Genomic DNA, 21,967 nt, shown 5'->3' with positions numbered 1-21,967 from the left:
AGCAAGCCACCAGCATGCAAGCCACTGGAGCTGCAGCCCTGGAGCCCACGAGTGACCCAGAGGCCCTCAGGTGCACGCACGCGTGCGGTTCTAGTCGAAAAGTCCACCAGAGCAGGAGCCTGCTGGAGTGCATCCCAGCACCGCAGCGGGACGGCCAGCCGTCAGCACGGCCTGCAGCCCCACCTGCACGTGTGCACAAGCAGTCGTGGCCTGGACCCTGCTCCAGACCCACTGGGCTCTCCCTGCGCAGGCAGACTGAGTCCTCTCCTCAGGACTCGGCTGAAGCCCAGGTTTCCGCACCCAGATGCCACGCACGCCAGCAGGTATGCGTCTTGGGCTGGAAGTGTGGGGACGTGGCCAAGACCTTCTGTGTTGGTCCCTCTGTGCCCTTCAGTGCTGTGGGCCAACTCCACCCCGCCCTCCAGCTCCTGAGGTCCCCTACCTGTCCCTGTCCCGGCCAGCCTGCCGGCCCCGCAGGAGGCTCCTGCCTAGGGAGCGCTCTTCCACAGCCCGCTCCCAGGCGTGCAGGTCCCGTCCCAATTCCTCTTCTCCCTTTCCCTTCATCCTCCCAGTTACGTGGGGATTGGAGCTTTGGTTCTGTGAGATCTGCAAGCATTTGTAGGTATTCTGTGAGAACTGTTCCACGTGTTGATGCATTTTTTGATGTATTTGTGGGAGGAAGTGAGCTCCATGATCCTGTCCTTCAAGCCATTCTGAACTGGGGTCCCAATATTTTCTCAATATAAAGGAAAAAATGAGGCAGTGGAAATGGCTATGCACAAACACTGAGATTAGTGACTGTCATTCTGTAAAACAGCCACACTGACTATACAACATGAATATGCTAAATAATATATACCAACTCACCTGTTCGTCATAGCAGTCCTCTTAGGCAGGTGGTTATCCTCATTTTACAGCTAAAGAAACAAGCTAAGTGAAATTAAGGTCACACCGGTGAAGCTGCCAAGGTCACACAGTGGGTAAGTCACACAGACTTTAACTCCAGATTTTATACCCTTAATCAGAAGAAGAATCTCCAAGTTAAGTTCTTTGATAACTCACTCTAGTTTTGATTTGCATTTCTCTAGTACTTAGCAGCTCTATCCAGGCTCTTCTTTTCATGTGTCCAGGTTCATTCCTGGCGGTGTCCAGTGACTCAATGCTGTACCGCATTGCAGAAGAAGAAAGGGGCAAGATGTGGGCAAACCCTTTCCCTTCAGGGACATGACCACAAGGTTATACATGGTATTTCTGCTCACGCTCTTATCAGCCACAACCTGGCATCTGCTGCAAAGGAAACTGAGAAGTCAGCCCTTAGCCTGAGGAGCCACAAGCCCGGGTAAATCCTAATACTTTGGAAAAAGAAGAGAAATTGGGAGACAGCCAGGGAACCTCTGCCACAAGGGTGCGTGCTTCTGTTAAAACGCTCTCCGGTATTTCCTGCCTCACTGGTACAGACGGAGATATGGCCCTGAGAAAAGTGGAACAAGTAATACAACAAAGTGTGAGAAAACTGAGCAAACAGAAGAAACCGTTCCAGGGTGGGATTACCTTACAGTTACAGGCTTGAAGGAACAAGTAAGGCTGTGTGAAGTCCCCGAAGGGGAGGGAAATGCTGGACTTGGGAATTCCGGTTGTGGTAAAGAAGAATGCAGACGCTGAAATTTCCCTCCTAAGGTTAGAATCCTAGCTCCATGTTGCTGTGTGACTCTGGGCGAATTCCTTAACCTCCATGTATCAAGTACTATACCTCCATCATATAAGCTGTGGTGGGCATTAAGCAGTAATACATGTGAAGAACTTACACAGATCACATACAAAGTGCCCAATAAACGCTGACAACCATTTTTACTACAGAGTGAAAGCCTATTGCACAATAATGACTATAAGGGTTATAGAAAGGATAGGTAAGCCACTTTTTAACACTTGCTTATAGCCCTTGACAAGCCTAAACAAGTCTTAGCAACCAAACACACTCATGTCCAGGCATTCAAGTCCTGGTGATACTGGGCCAAAATGGCCTTCAGCACCATGTAAAGTATCTGCCAGGGCCTAGAGGCTGGACAGTCTGGGGTGTGGTGAGAAGGCTGCTGCCAGTGAAGCAAGGGCTTTGGGCTTGATTATCATTAGATATGATTATCATCCTGTCCAATCAACCTTGTCTATTCCTTTCTTATAAAGCTTGCAAGACAGAACAACGGCTGAATTCTAAAGCAGATTATTTAGATGTGTATTTTTAGCAAACACATATTACCTATTTTTTCTTTTTACAAGAGCTGATTTTCATTTTATGTAAATTTCCCTGGAGATATTTGGTTGTTATTATAAAGCTGTCCTTTTCTAAAACTTATTAGTCTTGTAACTTCCCTGGTGGTCCAGTGACTAAGACTGAGCTCCCAATGCAGGAGGCCCAGGTTCAACCCCTGGTCAGGGAACTAGATCCCACATGCTGCAACTAAGACCCGCCCAGCACAGTCCAATAAGCAAACATTTAGAAAACAAATAAATAACACTTACTAGTCTTTTTCTCCCAAGTTCAGATGTTCTTTAACAGTCAAGCCATTTGACATACATATGACAAGCAAGCACATGAAAGACGGTCAACATCACTAATTATTAGAGAAATTAAAGCTACTATGAAGTACCACCACTCACTGGTCAGAATAACAATCATTAAGAAAATCTACAGGACTTCCCTGGTGGTCCAGTGATTAAGAATCTGCCTGTCAATGCAGGAGACATGGGTTCAATCCCGGGCCTGGGAAGATCCTGCAAGTCGCAGGGCAGCTAAGCCCGTGAGCCCTAGAGCCCATGGTCCACAACAGGAAGCCTGTGCACCATGACGCCGGGCAGCCCCTGCTCACTGCAACTAGACAAAGCCCACACACATCGAAGAAGGCCCAGAGCAGCCAAAAGTAAATACATGTGTTTAAAATTTACAAATAAATGCTGGAGGAAAAGGGAACTGTCCTACACTCTTGGTGGGAATGTAAATTGGTGCAGCCACTATGGAAAACAGTATGGAGGTTCCTCAAAAAACTAGAGTTGCCATATGATCTAGCAACCCCACTCCTGGGCATACAGGCAGACAAAACTATAATTCAGAAAGGTGCATACCCCTCTCTGTTCCCAGCAATGCCATTCACAGCCACCAAGATGTGGAAACAAGTGTCTGTCAGCAAATGAACGGCTTCACTACTCAGCTATAAAAAAGAATGGAATAGTGCCATTTGCAGCAACATGGATGAACCTAGAAGTTATCATACTAAATGAAGCATGCTAGAGACATGTCACTTATATGTGGAATGTACATATATGACACAAATGATCTTAACTGACGCAGATACAGACTCAGCAACATAGAATAAACCTGTGTTGCCAAGGGAAGGACGGGTGGGAGAGGGATGGATTGGGAGTTTGGGACTGGCAGATGCAAACTATTATCTATATAGACAGAAGGGGCAGACAATAATGTACTACTGTGTACCACCGGAAACTCTATTCAATATCCTGTAATAAACCACATGGGAAAGAATATGAAAAAGAATGGGTGTATATTTATGTAGCTGGACCACTTTGTTGTACAGAAGAAATAAACATTGTGTATCAACTATACCTCAATAAAATAAATTAATTTTTAAAAGTCATTTGAAAAGTTGGGGGGAAAAAAGCTATGCCTACACTGGTAAAATAGTACTCTCTAGAAAGTAGAAGAAATATAATTTAATATGAAGCCATAACAGAACTTTTAATAATCTTTAATATCTATAAGTAAACCTTTTTATTATTAACTGCATTATATTTTAAAGTTTATGTAAATACTTGGAAAATTAATAATTCACAAATACAAAGTTTTGGGTTGCCTACATAAATATATAAAAAGTATATTGGGAGGGGAAATACAACTGAGTCCATGTAATTTTAATCCCTTTGATACTACGTAATATATTTCTGCCTTCAGAATTGGAATAACTGCACATCAGAGTAATTCTGAGATGAATTTATATAGATTTACATTTATATCTATTTAAAAATAGAAAAAAATCAAGCAAGTTTATTTAAAGCTATCTCTTAGTACCTTTTCACAAAAACTCCTCCAGAAGACACCTTCTTCTTCACTCGTCTCTTCTCTTTGCTTAACTCACAGGAAATGTCATCTTCCTACAAAGGAAAAGATGGCCAAATTAGATATTAGGGTTTCTATGCTAGACACATTTTCATCTTTCTACATTATCTGTTTAAAAAAAAAAAAAACCATGCTAATAATTTTCAACTCCAGTTTACATCTCTTTTAGAATTTTGTGTAAATAACTTCTTACATCTGAAGCATCAGAGCATCATAATGTGCTGACTTATCAACCTGGGAGGCATCAGCCAGCCCTGCCTTCCCCTCACACACCCTGAGTACCGAACACCTTGTCATTCCTGCTTCTCTCTTAGATCAACACTACACAGCATGTTACTAAAGGAAATAACACAAAGTTAATATGCCACCCTTGGACTCTTAGCAAGCCCCATTCTGCTAGCAGTCACACTCCAGGGTCCCGCACGTCCCTCTCTGTTCACACATCCTAACCGCTCTTGTCTTGTGTCGTGCTTTACCCTGTTGTGTACTACTTCTGAATATTTCTCATCCATCCTGGTATTGTCAGTATCTAGCACAGAAGACTCACTTAATAAAGGCTCTGGGCAGGAGGAAGAGAAGACTAGAAACACTGGCTACTCATATATGTCAGTCATCTTTGAATAATTCTTCTAGTCAAAAATGCTCTGTTCAGTTGAGCAGGACAGATGTGAATGCAGCAGGAGTTTCAGGAACATCACAAGGCGCATGTCTTATGAGGAGAGCCCACTACTAGAGGCAGCAGTCCCCAAGGTGTTCCCACCCACACCTTTGCTAATGAGGTCAGTCAGCTTAACTCATACGAGTGTGTGAACACAGAAGCAAACTGCTGTTAGGAAAACAAAATCACACATCTGTTCCTTTTCCTCAGCTGCAAACTTGAGCGAGGAATAGATGGAGAATCTGCTAGCTTATAGTGGCCACGCACTGGTGTGCATAGAGTAATACGACCCTTTCTCTTGAAAAAGCTTGCCAACCAACCAGTCTGGAGACCAAAAACAACAAACCTTCCAGTGGGGTTTGGCAGATGGTGCCCCTGTACTTCATACTTTACACATACAACAGGTGAAGCAGGCTGTATCACCAACATTTTAGAGAGACACAGACAGAAGTCCGAGACATTAAACAACTTTCCCCAAGGTCACAACACTAAGTCCAAATTTTGTCTGACACCTAAGATCATGTTACAACCATTCTTCAATTCTGTCTTCCAGCAAAAAATGTGCTCACTGAGTTCCTACAACTGCACTATGTACTGTATATACCATGCTGTAGGTGTACAAATAGGCATGAGAGCTGGTTCCCACTCAGGAGTCTGGTGGAGTAGCAGATGAAAAATAGATGCTCAGCTGACCCCCAGGTTACAGGAGGACCTCAAGATCATTGGGATGAATGCAAAGATGTACATCAAAGAAAAATACTGAGGTAGGGCAGGAGTTTAACCTCACCCAACTAAGAATCAGAGAAAGAAAACAAAAAATGTAGGGAAAGACAGGAAGCTACCTGTCAGAGAGAGCCAATTTTCTAGTGCTTAATAGCGTTACCAGACTTTTGCTAACAGTAACATTTATTTTCCTTCATTTTTCATATATGCTAACTCCTAAAGGAGGTTTTTAACAATCTCAAATACTCTAGAAAGTGATTAAATACCAAAGCCTCAACTAACATCAAATAGGTAACTTGTTCTATCAAACCAAGCCTTACCATAAGCTAGTTCAAAAGAAAATAGGTGCTTGGCACCCAACAGGCCTCCAGTAAGTGTTCACTGAAAGTTCCAGATTCCAAATGTTTTTGCATTTGGGGAACATTCTTCACCAAGTTTAGTCAAAACTTGGGAGAAAAGAACTGCAATACTGAGAGATTAAACACATAAATCAGGATGCTTAGGCACCAAAAGCAATTCTAAGTGTACATTAGCCAACAACCCCTCTATGAAAATGCATGTATTCTAAATATTAACCAGTTTCCATTTGAAAGAATATACAGGTTTGTTGAAGAGCCCAACACCACTGCACATGAAACTGGTGACACAGGCATATGGGATTCTTGTTTTTACAAAGTTCCATGCAACCTAAGAAGTTCTGGGAAGCACACGCAACTAAAACGAAGTAAATCCCACTTTCTTGATTGTGAGGAAAGTCTTAATAGAGTGTCAAAAAGAGTATAACCAATACAAAGACAAATCACAAACTTCTAGACCTTCCTTACAGTAATAGCTCAGCATGGATAAACTCACTTAAGCTCTCAGATTGTTCCAAGGACCATTAATGGGCTCACAGGCTAGGATGTCAGGACAGAGAAAAGCCCAGCAGAGAACATATCAAAGTCCAACCACATTCGACAGCCTTGTAGGTAGAAAACAAGAGAAAGTTAAACCTGAAAGTAATCACAGAACGTTACCAGTTCCACATTGGCCATTCTAGATTAGCAAGCATGGCCCAAAGCTTTACACCAACGACCTCCCAAATGACACTGGTTTTAGACGGAAGCATGAGGAGTTCAGTGCTGCCTCAATCTGTGGACAGACATCTCTACCGAAGCTATTAAGAGTTCCCATCTAGTTTAAGTTTTTTAAGTAAACATTTTAAGTACAATACACATATTAAAAGTGTTAATTGCTCAGTCATGTCCAACCCCATGGACTGTAGCCTGCCAGGTTCCTTTGTCCAAAGAATTTTCCAGGCAACACTGGAGTGGGTTGCCATGCCCTTCTCCAGGGGATCTTCCCGACCCAGGGATCGAATCCAGGTCTCCTGCTTTGCAGGCAGATTCTTTACCAGCTGAGCCATCAGGGAAGCCACATATCAAAGAGCACCCCAAAGAGTGTGCAGTGTGATGAACTTTACAAATGAAAACAAAACAAACAAAGGCCTGGGAGTGGGAAAGTGTTGGGCAAGTTCAGGAAAAGGTAGGCTACATGTAAGAGAATAGAAAACAACAAGCTTGTGAGGTGGGTTAATATAAGCTGACATAGTATATGAGAAAGCACTACAGAAAGTTATTATCAAAACCAGTTATAAAGAAATGATTTAAGTGCATTACATCAAACTAGCCTAAGAAATTATTTTCTGGCTAAAAATTATTCTATTGCAGATTCTTTTATAGATTATTTTACAAAATCTTAAGATGGCGACCCAATCATGGGTCTCTTTATCAGCAGGTAGCAGGGGAAAGATTTAGTGAGAGCTTCTTGAAGCCTCTATAAAAGTAAGTACAGAATCCAAAGTTCATTTTATTTATACTTTATGTGTTTAGACTCCAAAATAAACTAATTCCTTCTCCTCTCAGATGCATAGGGCTCTACACATTTATCCACTATGTTTACACAACTCAAATGTAGAAAATGGAAAGAAAGAAAGGATAAAAATAGGAAAGGATATGAGGAAGGGAGAATGTAATACTATGAATACTGGAGACAGAAGATACCTCAGGATTTTCACACAGTATTTCATCTAACATCAATACCCCATGGGGTAGGTGTTATCCCCATTTTACAGATGAGGAAATTGAGACCCAGAAACTTTTGCAGAACAGAAAATAAGCAGTTTCCATGAGAGGTCAGTGACATTTGCTCATTTACAAAAACTGGTGGAACCTACAGGACCACAGAACCCAATGGGCCCAGAGCACAGGACCACAAGTCGGCACTCCTGAGAGCTACACATTGTTGGTAGAGAGCAAGGTCTTAGGGAGGAGGTGCTCTAGAGCGTGATGTCAAACTCACCCTGGGAACACATGTTTCTGGGCAAGAAAAGAGTAATCATAAACAGCTAAAGCCCCAAAAATGTCCTATGCAGACCATCAATTTGTATTGACTCAAAAGGTGTACAGCAAAAGATACAGGCATCTAGTAAAGAACAGTGTACGTCCCTGCTCTGAGGAGACCGGAGCTGGTAGATTTCCCACCACAAGGTGGACAGGTGGCGGATCTGGAGTGTGATAGTTTATAAAAGGTGTGTGTCCAGAAGACAACACCGCAGGACTTCCCCAGCCAGCCTCTCCATACTAAAGTGTCCCCAGGGGCTAAACATGAGATCAGACAATCATGGCAAAAGAAGAGAATCGGTTGATTATGATGATTAATTATATCCCCTGGAAAATTAAGCACAGATGAGATACCAAAACCCAGAGAAAATGTTTGTATTTGCATATAGAAATACACACACGTGCTTGCAGGTGAACAGAATGTTGTCTAATACGAGACCAAACCACAGCAGCTTCTTCTGGAGAATGCAACTCAGAATGGGAAGGAGCATCTGCCCTGCTTTTAACATTTAACAAGGACATATATTATTTTAGTATTTTTAAAGTGGTTATTACAGTCCTCATGGGTGAGTTAATTTTGTTCTAGAGCTATACCACCTCAAATATGATTTATAATAAAAACTTCCTGGCTTCTTTTTATTTTGTACAAATTAATAATCTCTTAATTAATCTCTTGTATATGTATACACACACACATATATATTCCTTTCATTCTTAGAACACTCTAGAAATTATAAATTATCTCCAATTTATACCTAAGGCACAGAAAGGTTAAATGACTTGTCCAAACCAAAAAATGGTTGTAGCTGGAATTCAAACCCAAATAGCGCCATCCAAAGCTTGTACTCTTAGCTACTCTTATATACTGTCTCTTGAGAAACATAAACGTGTTGAGAAGGATACCAACCACAGCCACAAAGTTGGGGACCTGAGTTTTTTCCAGCATCTCCTTGAGTTGATCCACCTCCACTCGATACTCATCCAGCTGACATTCTAACTTCTCTCTGCGTAATCGTTCATACTCGAGCTGGCCCTGCAGCTCTTTGATAGTCCTGTCAAAAAATTTTGTTTTCAATCAACCAATATCAACTAGTAATTATTTCTGGTAATAGTGAAAAGTATCCATACATTACATTTAAGGCAAATAAATCATGTATTCAACAAATATGTATTAAAAGTCTACTGTGAGCTCACACTGATCTAGATCCTGGAAATAAAGTAGTGAACAAAGTAGGCCGTTTCTGCCCTCATGGGGCTTTCTTAGGCAGGACAGAAAGACAGTAAAGAAAATAAATAAGAAAATATATGTACTTAAATGTAAGTATGTTGGAAGGTAATAAATGCTAGGGAGGGGAAAAATAGAGCAAGATAGTCATAGACGATGTTGTAGAGGAAGGGGTTAATATTTCATACACAGTGACCAGGGAACGCCTTACTGAGAAGGGGGCTTGTGAGCAGAACTCCAAAGGAAATAAGAGATAATTAAGTGGACATCCCGGGAAAGAGCATCCCAGACAGAACAGCAAGTGCAAAGGTCCTGAGGCAGAGAAATGCCTGGGGAACTAGAAGAAAACTGGAAGCGAGTATGACTGGAGTAGAGTCCGAGAGGTAAAAGAAGCCAGAACAAGCAGGGTTGTACAGGTCACAGGGAGGACCAGGCTTCACTCAGTGAAACAGGAAGCCATTGGAGGGTCTCAACAGAGAGAGAGCAGGACTATAATAACTTAGATTTCTTTCGCTTTGTTCAGCTTTCTTTCTAATGATGTAGAATTCACTTTGTGTGATTACACAAATATCAAGTAAACAATTCAATGAGTTTCTTTTCTTTTCTTGTTTCATGGCCAGGCCATGCAGCATGTGCCCCCTGCAGTGGAAGGACAGGCTCTTTAACCACTGGACCACCAGGGAATTCCATTCAATGAGTTTCCAATAATGTGTACACCTTTGCATCCACCATGACTACCAAGATACAAAACAATTCTGTCTGTCATCTCAGAAAGTTCCTCACATTCTCCCCAGGCAATCTTCGCTTTGAACAAACACCCAAACTTCTGAACACCTATCATGTTAGATTAGCTTTGTCTCTGCTCATCAACTGGAGAAGGCAATGGCAACCCACTCCAGTACTCTTGCCTGGCAACTCCCATGGACGGAGGAGCCTGGTAGGCTGCAGTCCATGGGGTTGCTAGGAGTCGTACACGACTGAGCAACTTCACTTTTACTTTTCACTTTCATGCACTGGAGAAGGAAATGGCACCCCACTCCAGTGTTCTTGCCTGGAGAATCCCAGGGACAGGGGAGCCTGGTGGGCTGCCATCCCTGGGGTTGCACCGAGTCAGACACGACTGAGGCAACTTAGCAGCAGCAGCAGCTGCTCATAAATGAAGTTGTACATTATATACGTTTGTGGGCCTGGCTTCTTTCAGTGAACAATAGGTGAGATTTATCTGCTTAGGTTTTAACATGATTAACAGACCACAGGGTATGAGAGTGGGAGAGGAAGGAGCAGGGACGAGGAGTTGGGAGACATATCAGGACGATGTGAAAATAAACAAAAATAAACCCAGACTAGTGATGCTAGGATTTGAACCAGAGTTATTTTCTGCCTTATTGGGATGATGAGGGGACCAGAACTCCCAAGGCAGGCTGAGTTGGATGTCAGGTCTCAAAGAGGGCAATCTAAGAATAAACAATAGTAGCTCTAGTATGGAAGTGAGTGGGGTTGAGGCTGGGGATAGGAAAGAACAACATAACTATGGAAACCTAGAATTCAGAAAACAGGAAAAAGAAACTCAGCCCCATGACTGATTCCAAGTTTCATCTAACTAATTAAAAAATCAAAAGGACATTCCTTGACCAATTCTTAGCCAGGTTTTCTTTACATTTACATCTAGTATCAGGAGTTTGTATCCAAAGAATAAATGTCTTAGGATGTACTAATGGGGAACAAACAAGTGGATGGATCATGGAAAAACCAAGCGAATTCCAGAAAAACATCTACTTCTGCTTCATTGACTACACTAATACCTTTGACTGTGTGGATCACAACAAGCTGTGGAAAATTCTTAAAGAGATGGGAGTGTCAGACCACCTTATCTGTCTCCTGAGAAACCTGTATGTGGGTCAAGAAGCAACAGTTAGAATCAGACATGGAACAACTGACTGGTTCAAAACTGGGAAAGGAGGACATCAAAGCTGTATATCGTCACCCTATTCCCTGGTGGCTCAGATGGTAAAGCATCTGCCTGCAATGCAGGAGACCTGGGTTCAATCCCTGGGTTGGGAAGATCCCCTGGAGAAGGAAATGGCAACCCACTCTAGTATTCTTGCCTAGAAAATTCCATGGATGGAGGAGCCTGGTGGGCTACAGTCCATGGGGTCACAAAGAGTCAGACACAACTGAGTGACTTCACTTACTTCACTTATTTAATTTATATGCAGAATATAACATCTGGGCTGGATGAAGCACAAGCTGGAATCAAGATCACTAGGAGAAATATCAACAACCTCAGATATGCAGATGATACCACTCTAATGACAGAAAGTGAAGAGGAACTAAAGAGTCTCTTGATAAGAGTAAAAGGGGAGTGTGAAAAAGCTGGTTTAAAACTTAACATTATGGAACAAATAGACAAATTCTTAGAAAAGTATAACCTTCCAAAACTGAATCAGGAAGAAATAGAAAATCTGAACAGATCAATCACAAGCACAGAAATCAAAACTGTAATCAAAAATCTTCCAACAAACAAACCCCAGGACCAGATGGCTTCACAGGTGAATGCTACCAAAAATTTAGAGAAGAGCTAACACCTATCCTACTCAAACTCTTCCAGGAAATTGCAGAGGGAAGCAACTCTCAAACTCGTTCTATGAGGCCACCGTCACCCTAATACCAAAACCAGACAAAGACGCCACAAAAAAAGAAAATTACAGGCCAATATCACTGATGAACATAGATGCAAAAATCCTCAACAAAGTTCTAGCAAACAGAAACCAACAACATATTAAAAAGATCATACATCATGATCAAGTGGGCTTTATCCCAAGGATGAACAGATTCTTCAATATTCCCAAGTCAATCAATGTGATAAACATTAACAAACTGAAAGATTAAAAACCATATGATTATCTCAAAAGATGCAGAGAAAGCCTTTGACAAAACTCAACACCCATTTATGATAAAAACTCTCCAGAAAGCAGACACAGAAGGAATACACCTCAACATGAAAAAAGCTATATATGACAAACCCCAACAAACATTAATTCTCAATGGAGAAAAACTGAAAACATTTCCTCTAAAATCAGGAACAAGACATGGTTGCCCACTACTATTCAACGTAGTTTTGGAAGTCCTAGCCACAGCAATCAGAGAAGAAAAAGAAATAAAAGGAATCCAGACTGGAAAAGAAGAAGTAAAACTTGCACTGTTTGCAGATGACATGATCCTCTACAAAGAAAACCCTAAAGATGCCACCAGAAAATTACTAGAACTAATCAAAACACAGTAAAGTTGCAGGATATAAAAGTAATACACAGAAATCCCTTGCAATCCTATATACTAACAATGAAAAAATAGAGAAATTAAGGAAACAATCCCATTCACCACTGCAACAAAAAGAATAAAATACTCAGGAATAAATTTTCCTAAAGAAACAAAAGACCAATATATAGAAAACTATAAAACATTGATGAAAGAAATCAAAGATGACACAAACAGATGGAGAAATATACCATGTTTGTGGATTGGAAGAGTCAATATAGTGAAAATAAGTATACTACCCAGAACAATCTATAGATTCAATGCAATCCCTATCAAGCTACCAACAGTATTTTTCACAGAACTAGAACATATAATTTCACACTTTGTATGGAAACACAAAATACCTCGAATAACCAAAGCAATCTTGAGAAAGAAGAATGGAACTAGAGGAATCAACAACCTTCCTGACTTCAGATGACACTACAAAGCTACAGTCATCAAGACAGGATGGTACTGGCACAAGACAGAAACAGAGATCAATGGAACAAAACAGAAAGCCCAGTAGTAAACCCAAGCACCTGTGGACACCTTATCTTTGACAAAGGAGGCAAAAATATACAATGGGGAAAAGACAATCTCTTTAACAAACAGTGCTGGGAAAACTGGTCAACCACATATAAAAGAATGAAATTAGAACACTTTCTAACACCATACACAAACATAAACTCAAAATGGATTAAAGATCCAAATGTAAGACCAGAAACTATGAAACTCTTAAGAGGAAAACATAGGCAGAACATTTGATGACATAAATCACAGCAAGATCCTCTATGACCCACCTCCAAGTAATGGAGATAAAAACAAAAATAAACAAGTGGGACCTAATTAAACTTAAAAGCTTCTGAGCAATGAGGGAAACTATAAGCAAGGTGAAAACACAGCCCTCAGAATGGAAGAAAATAATAGCAAATGAAGCAACTGACAAAGAATTAATCTCCAAAATATACAAGCAGCTCATGCAGCTCAATACCAGAAAAACAAACAACCCAATCAAAAAGTGGCAAAAAAGACCTAAACAAACATTTCTCCAAAGAAGACATACAGATGGCTAACAAACACATGAAAAGATGGTCAACATCACTCATTACTAGAGAAATGCAAAGCAAAACTACAATGAGATATCATCTCAAGCCAGTCAAAATGGCTGTTATCAAAAAGTCTACCAACAATAAATGCTGGAGATGGTGTGGAGAAAAGGGAACTCTCTTATACTATCGGTGGGAATGCAAACTAGTACAGCCACTATGGAGAACAGTGTGGAGATTCCTTAAAAAACTGGGAATAGAACTGCCATACAACCCAGCAATCCCACTGCTAGGCATTCACACTGAGCAAACCAGAATTGAAAGAGACACATGTACCCCAATGTTCATTGCAGCACTGTTTACAACAGCTAGGACATGGATGTCCATCAGCAGAAGAATGAATAAAGAAGTTGTGGTATATATACACAATGGAATATTACTCCGCTATAAAAAGGAACACATTTAAGTCAGTTCCAATGAAGTGGATAAAACTGGAACCTATTATAGAGTGAAGTCAGAAAGAGAAACACCAATACTATATATTAACACATATGTGGAATTCAGAAAGATGGTAACAACAATCCTATATGCAAGGCAGCAAAAGAGACACAGATGCAAACAGACTTTTGGACTCTGTCGGAGAAGGCAAGGGTGCAGTGATTGGAGAGAATAGCCCTGAAACATGTATATTACCATATGTGAAACAGATGACCACTGCAAGTTTGATGCATGAAGCAGGGCACTCAAAGCTGGTGCTCTGGGACAAACCATAGGGATGGGGTGGGAGAAAGGTGGGAGGGGGGTTCAGGATGGGGGGACCCATGGCTGATTCATGTCAATGTATGAGAAAAACCATCACAATGTTATAAAGTAATTATTCTCCAATTATTCTCACACAGTCGTGTCCAACTCTGTGCAACCCTATGGACTGTAGCCTGCCAGACTCCTCTGTCCATGGGATTCTTCAGGCAAGAACACTGGAATGGGTTGCCATGCCCTCCCCCAGGGGATCTTCCTGACCCAGGGATCGAACCTGTGTCTTTTACATCTCGTGCATTGACAGCAGGTTCTTTACCCTAGCGCCACATGGAAAGTCCCAATGTATGGGGAAAACCATCACAATATTGTAATTATTCTCCAATTAAACTAATTTAGAAAATCAACTTTAAAAAAAAGGAAGACCATGGCATCTGGTCCCATCACTTTATGGCAAATAGAAGGGGAGAAAAGTAGAAGCAGTGACAGATTTTATTTTGGGGGGCTTGAAAATCACTGTGGACAATGACTGCAGCCATGAAATTAAAAGGCGCTTGCTCCTTAGAAGGAAAGTTATGACAAACCTAGGCAGTGTATTAAAAAGCAGAGATCACTTTGCCAACAAAGGTCCATATAATCAAAGCTATGGTTTGTCCAGTAGTCATGTACGAATGTGAGAGCTGGACCATAAAGAAAACTGAGCACCAAAGAATTGATGCTTTCAAATTGTGGTGCTGGAGAAGACTCTCAAGAGTCCCCTGGACTGCAAGAAGATCAAACTAATCAATCCTAAAGGAAACCAACCCTGAATATTCATTGGTAGGACTGATGCTGAAGCTTCAATACTTTGGCCACCTGATGCAAAGAGTCAACTCATTGAAAAAGACCCTGAAGCTGGGAAAGGCTGAAGGCAAAAGGATAAGGAGGCAACAGAGGATGAGATGGTTAGATAGTATCACCAACTCAATGGACATGAATCTGAGCAAACTCTTGGAGTTAATGGCGGACAGAGGAGCCTGGCATGCTACAGTCTATGGGGTCACAAAGAGTCAGACACGACTTAGTGACTGAACAACAATAACAAGAAGGCTATTAAAATTGTAATGACCTTGGCTAATAGATTTGAAGTCAGTAGATTCAGGCCAGATCTTGGCTCCACCCCTCACCCTTAGTCCTCTGTGACTTCATGCAAGTCTCTTCACCTGTAAGTTACATCTTGGTTTCCTAATCCACATAGTGAGAGAATAGCTCATGGAAGTATGAAGGTTGCATAAAACAATATATATGAGAGGCTTACCTAGTGTCTAGCATACAGCAGAGCTCAGAAGTATCAACAGTACAAGCACTATAGTAATCTGTCTCAGAAGTAAAGGGAACAAAATGTAAAGCTCATTATCTAGGAAATAATTGCTCCACTGTAAAGTACTTTTCCAGACTACAAGGGATCTAAGAAATTTTAGCTAGGCTCTTAGGCAGAGGCCAATACTAAAAACATTCTACATCTCAAAGACTTTACAGAGGCAGTGGATAGCTACTTGTATGATGTGATTTATGAAATACAAAGACACTCTGATTAAAATAAAAATTTTTTTGGTCTACCACAACTTTCAAATATCCATGGAAAGATAGCTTATCAAAAACTTAGATGTTACTTTGAATAAATTACCAGATCTCTTACTGAGACTAGATGCAGAAGAGGATGAATGAAAGGGAAATAGGAGGTTCTAACGAGGAGGGAGAGAATCCAATGAAAGGAAAGGGCAGGGAAAGCAAAGAACCCATGTGCTCCGCTCTTTAAAGACCCACGTTTGCTAAAAGCAGAAGTCTCCCTCCTGCCTGCCTGCGTTCTCTGTGCACTGTGGAAAGGAGACAGACTAGCAGAGCAGAGTGGGAGGAATAAGCACTTGACACCCTCGGTCTCAGCAGCTGTTCATCAACTAGAGAGGGGCCAGATGTGCTGAGAGCCGCCCTTGGGTGCAGAAGTGAAAGGTGAGGGGGCCCTCACTGCCTCCAGGCTTGCGAGCATTCTGGGGGACACCACCATCCATGAACACAGGACTGGGTCACACACTTGTGAGCAGAAGTCCAATATGACAGGGATGGCTAGAGACTGTGTTGGCTGAAAATCTCGAAATAGCTGTCTCAAAAACAACAACTTCTCCTTATAATGTTTTAGTTTTGCAAGATAGCAAGTTCTGGAGAACAGTTGTGTGAAAATGTCAATGTACATAACATGACTGAATTCTACCTTAAAAACAGTTAAGGCGACACATTTTATGTTACGCATATTTTACTACAATTTTTTAAAAATCTTAACACCTTCTCCATCTGAGAGTTTAAGAGGAAAACAGATTGGAAACTCAAACCCTTTGGTGGGATGAAAAAACAAGTTGTTCAGCAACAAACCCTCACATGGCATTTAGAAAGGTAAGTGAAAACAAATCACTAGTTTTGAAGACATTACTTTGCAGACTCGAGCTGTTCTTTCTTCTGCTTTATATCTTCTTCTGTTATTCCTCCCAAGTGTTTATAGTTGCTCTCAGCAATTTCAAGGAGGTGTCTCAATTCTACGATTTTCTTATAAGCTCTCACTGCAAGACAGAGTTGAATAGCAACCTAGTTTAGACAGGTAACAGCCCATGTGCTCACAGGAGGCTGGCCCTGAAGCATATTCTTCCTCTAGAACCGTGTCTGCAAGGTCAGGGGAAGGGGAGGGAAGGAGGGAGGTGTCTACATAGAAGGATAAACACCAGTAGCAGAGTATTAGGGTGAACAAACAGTGAAATACCTAACTGGCCAATACTGATGCTGGAGGATGTATCACTGTTACTGCTATTATTACGAACAGGGAGGGAGGGAGGCTGGCCAGCAGTGTTTTAGGAGTACCGACCACACATAATCTAATTATGTCAGAAAATTAGAAAAACTGAAATATGCTTGATTTCCTTAAGATAAAGCAGAACTAATACAATTCCCAAATTTTGTCATTAGTCACTTGTAGTACCTTCAAAAGATGATACTGAGAAGGAAGTTTGCGGATAGCTGCTTTGAGCTATTCTCCAACTATGAAAAGTAAGATTTTTCTGTCCTTTGTGGTACTAGCTCTCAACCTGGGTTGATTTTCTCCTTCAAGGAGTATGCGACAATATCTGGAGACCTTTTAACTTGATGGAGGATGAAGGGAAACAGGCTACTGGCACGTAGAGGCTCAGGATGCTACTAAAGATCTTAAAATATACACGAGAACCCCCTCAACAAATAAGGATCTGGCCCAAAATGTCAATAGTACAGAAGCTGAGAAACTCTGCCATACAACTAGGTTAACAAATCACTTCCTCTGATTTATCTCTCAGTTGGTTAGAGCTGCAGGTTCCAAACTGCACACATCAGAATCAACTTAGGCACTTTTTAAAATGCATATGTTTGAACCCGTATCAGTCCTACAAATTCAGGTCTTCATACCCCATAGGAGCTCCTCTGACAATCCAGATGTGCAGACAGGTTTGGGATCCACCGTAACCACCACCAAGCAAATAAGGAGACTTTTTTTTTTTTATGTTACATAAGATTGAAAGAATTGTGACTGTTTATCTAATCTTTAATATTTGAAGGCTATGTTTTGAAAAAGCTGTTCTGTGGGATTCTAAGAGCTACGACTACTCAGGATTAGCTCCAGGAAGAGAGATCTTAACAAAGGTGAAACTTGAAATAAAAGTGGTAAGAATTATCGTGCATTTGTGGAGTGCCTATGATGGTCAGGACACTACGCTAAGTGCCTTGTACATTTTAATCCTCACAAGAACCCTGTCAGAAGGTAGAAATGGGCCACCTGGGCAGCAGTGAGTGTCTTCACTGAAAGTAACTGGATGCTGGATGACTGGATGATGTGACAGGAGTGTTGAGCCAGGAGCCAAACCTCAAATGGTTCCAGGGTTCTATGATGCCATGACCCTAAACCTGACTCACTGAAGAATGCTCTGAACTGAAACTCAGTTCCAAGAATTCTGAAATGACAAGAAATCCAACCAGTCCCCTGCAGGTGGTCTTGCAAAACCTAGTGTTCCAAGAAGAGACTTGTTCTAGTTTCATTCATGGTCTTCCCAAAACATCTTTTAAAAATTTTGTGATTCACTGATATCTTCAATGATACTTCACAAATATCTCCTGCTCAAATAATTTCAGAAGACACTGAAATTCTACAAATCACCAGTTCATTTTTGGAAATTCTAGTAAGTCCTTGCTAATTCTCAGTACAATCAACAAAAAGAAATCTAAGCACAAACAAAATAAAAAATAGATAAACTGGATTTCATCAAAATGAAAAGCATGAGCACTGCAAAGGACATCATCAAGAAAAAAGACAACCCACGGAACAGGAGAAAATACCCGCAAATCACGTGTGTGACACGGGACTTAAATCTGGAAATTCTCTTCAGTTCAGTTCAGTGGCTCAGTCTTGTCCGACTCTTTGCGACCCCATAAATCACAGCACGCCAGGCCTCCCTGTCCATCACCAACTCCCGGAGTTCACTCAGACTCACGTCCATCGAGTCGGTGATGCCATCCAGCCATCTCATCTTCTGTCGTCCCCTTTTCCTCCTGCCCCCAATCCCTCCCAGCATCAGAGTCTTTTCCAATGAGTCAACTCTTCACATGAGGTGGCCAAAGTACTGGAGCTTCAGCTTCAGCATCATTCCTTCCAATGAACACCCAGGACTGATCTCCTTTAGAATGGACTGGTTGGATCTCCTTGCAGTTCAAGGGACTCTCAAGAGTCTTCTCCAACACCACAGTTCAAAAGCATCAATTCATCAGTGCTCAGCTTTCTTCACAGTCCAACTCTCACATCCATACATGACCACTGAAAAAATCATAGCCTTGACTAGACGGACCTTAGTCAGCAAAGTCATGTCTCTGCTTTTCAATATGCTATATAGATTGGTCATAACTTTCCTTCCAAGGAGTAAGCATCTTTTAATTTCATGGCTGCAGTCACCATCTGCAGTGATTCTGGAGCCCAGAAAAATAAAGTCTGACACTGTTTCCACTGTTTCCCCATCTATTTCCCATGAAGTGATGGGACCAGATGCCATGATCTTCGTTTTCTGAATGTTGAGCTTTAAGCCAAATTCTTCACTCTCCTCTTTCACTTTCATCAAGAGGCTTTTTAGTTCCTCTTCACTTTCTGCCATAAGGGTGGTGTCATCTGCATATCTGAGGTGATTGATATTTCTCCTGGCAATCTTGATTCCAGCCTGTGCTTTCTTCCAGTCCAGCGTTTCTCATGATGTACTCTGCATAGAAGTTAAATAAGCAGGGTGACAATATACAGCCCTGACATACTCCTTTTCCTATTTGGAACCAGTCTGTTGTTCCATGTCCAGTTCTAACTGTTGCTTCCTGAACTGCATATAGGTTTCTCCAGAGGCAGGTCAGGTGGTCTGGTATTCCCATCTCTTTCAGAATTTTCCACAGTTTATTGTGATCCACACAGTCAAAGGCTTTGGCATAGCCAATAAAGCAGAAATAGATGTTTTTCTGGAACTCTCTTGCTTTTTCCAAGATCCAGCGGATGTTGGCAATTTGATCTCTGGTTCCTCTGCCTTTTCTAAAACCAGCTTGAACATCAGGAAGTTCATGGTTCATGTATTGCTGAAGCCTGCCTTGGAGAATTTTGATGCTAATTTTACTAGCGTGTGAGATGAGTGCAACTGTGCAGTAGTTTGAGCATTCTTTGGCATTGCCTTTCTTTGGGATTGGAATGAAAACTGACCTTTTCCAGTCCTGTGGCCACTGCTGAGTTTTCCAAATTTGCTGGCATATTGAGTGCAGCACTTTCACAGCATCATCTTTCAGGATTTGAAACAGCTCCACTGGAATCCCATCACCTTCACTAGTTTTGTTCATAGTGATGCTTTCTAAGGCCCACTTGACTTCACATTCCAGGACGTCTGGCTCTAGGTTAGTGATCACACCATTACTCTAATCAACTATTAATATAATCAATTAGACAGACCACAAGGACTGGTAAGATGTGGAGAAACTAGAACCCTCACATATGGTTGGTGGGAATGAAAAATGGTGTGGCCACTTTGGAAAACATTTTGAAATTCTTCAAAATGCCAGACATACTTTTACCAGCTGAGGCAGCAATTCCAGCTCCTAGGTGTATCCAAGGAAATGAAAATACACGTCCACACAAAAACATGTATATGAATGTTCACAGCAGGATTATTCTTAATAACCAAAATATGGAAACAACTCAAATGACCAACAACTGATAAATGGATATATAAAGTATATTTAGCAGTAAAAAAAAAAAAAAAATGTTAAGTAATGATCCACGTTACAAAGTACATGAAGCTTGAAAACGTGCTAAGTGACAGAAAAGTCACTAGTCAGAAAAGACCACAGATGGTGTATCATCCCACTCATATGAAATGCCCAGAACAGACAAACCTACACAGACAGAGAGTAGGTTAGCAGATGCCTAATTTGAGGGATGGTCTGGGGGTAAGGAAAAGAAGGTAGCGGTAATGGGTGTCAGGTTTCTTTTGAGGGTGATAGAAATACTACAAATTTTATTGTAATGATGGCTGCACAAATCTGAATACACTAAAATCTTAATTGTACACTTAAATAGGTAGATTAAATGGTATGTGAATTACATCTCAATAAAGCTATTTAAAATAAAGCTGTCAGGAAACTCTGAAGAGATCATTGACTCTGAGCCTTGCTGTGAGGTGATCCAGGTGGGCTGCTTGTTGGGAGCCCCTGGCATCAGCATCTTCACGCTGCATTCACCAGGAAAGAGGTTTCTACCATCCCCTGGAGAATGAGGTTCTATCTAACAGTGTTCCGGGAGTTCTTTAAAAAGAATTTCTTTTATTTAGACATGAATTAGAAACTTTTCTCAGAGAATACAGGTTTGGTACAACTAGCTCTTCCTGTCAGAATAACCGAAAATACTTCCCAGAGATCAGGAAGAAGGGAACTGGGCTTCCCTGGTGGCTCAGTGGTGAAGAAGCAGCCTATCGATGCAAGAGACACAGGTTCAATCCCTGATCCAGGAGGACCCACATGTTTAGGGACAACTAAGCCCATGCAGCACAACTACTGAGCCTGGGCTCTAGAGCTTGGGAGCCACAGTTACTGAACCCACTGCTGCTACTACTGAAGCCCAGACGCTCTAGAGCCTGGGCTCCACAAGAGAAGCCACCACAATGAGAAGCCCCTGCACTTAGAAAAGCCCAAACAGCAACAAAGACTCGGTACAGCCAAATGAACGAATAAATCATTATTTTTTTTAAAAAAAGAAGAGGAAGGGAACTGACATTTACTAAGCTTCTACCATGAGCTAGGCACATCCCATTCGTTAGTGCACTCTGTGACGGTGACGTTATAATATTCTTATTTTTACAGATAAGGAAACCAAGGTTCAGAGTAACACAGCTAGAAAGAGGTGAAGCCCTGATGGCTGAATCCACGCCCAAGCACTGCTCACTTTACTACACCTGCCTCTGCTTTGGTTAGCCTCCACTCAAACAGATCTTTCTTATCTTTCTCCTCATTACGCAAGAGTGCCACTGAAACAGTTCTTCTCATCCACTCATATGAGCCATGGTTCTCTGACAGACACCATGAGAAGTGAAATTAGGGTTATGTGGCATGAAAATATCACTTTCCTCATGGAGGGACTGAGATCACGTTCAACAACCCCTAGTACAAAAATCTGTACTACTTCTCCCCAAAATACCA

At 41.5% G+C, this 21,967-nt stretch overlaps 1 protein-coding gene across 1 annotated transcript in view; it reads right to left on the bottom strand.

The window, feature by feature from the left end:
• Positions 1-3,868: 3,868 nt before the first annotated feature.
• Positions 3,869-21,967, bottom strand: part of ANKRD42 (ankyrin repeat domain 42) — a 57,425-nt gene continuing 39,326 nt past the window's right edge. Inside the window, exons 10-12 of the mRNA XM_068978134.1 lie at positions 16,674-16,800; positions 8,796-8,940; positions 3,869-4,161 (exon numbers count right to left, since the gene is read on the bottom strand). Coding sequence (XP_068834235.1) covers positions 4,072-4,161; positions 8,796-8,940; positions 16,674-16,800 — 362 coding nt within the window. The 3' untranslated portion in view covers positions 3,869-4,071. The remainder of the gene's footprint in view (positions 4,162-8,795; positions 8,941-16,673; positions 16,801-21,967) is intronic.

The sequence above is a fragment of the Capricornis sumatraensis genome, chromosome 8 (assembly GCF_032405125.1).
Source record: "Capricornis sumatraensis isolate serow.1 chromosome 8, serow.2, whole genome shotgun sequence".
Taxonomy (NCBI): Eukaryota; Metazoa; Chordata; class Mammalia; order Artiodactyla; family Bovidae; genus Capricornis; species Capricornis sumatraensis.
The sequence above is the reverse complement of the archived record's forward strand: the minus strand, read 5'-3'. Positions and strand labels throughout refer to the sequence as shown.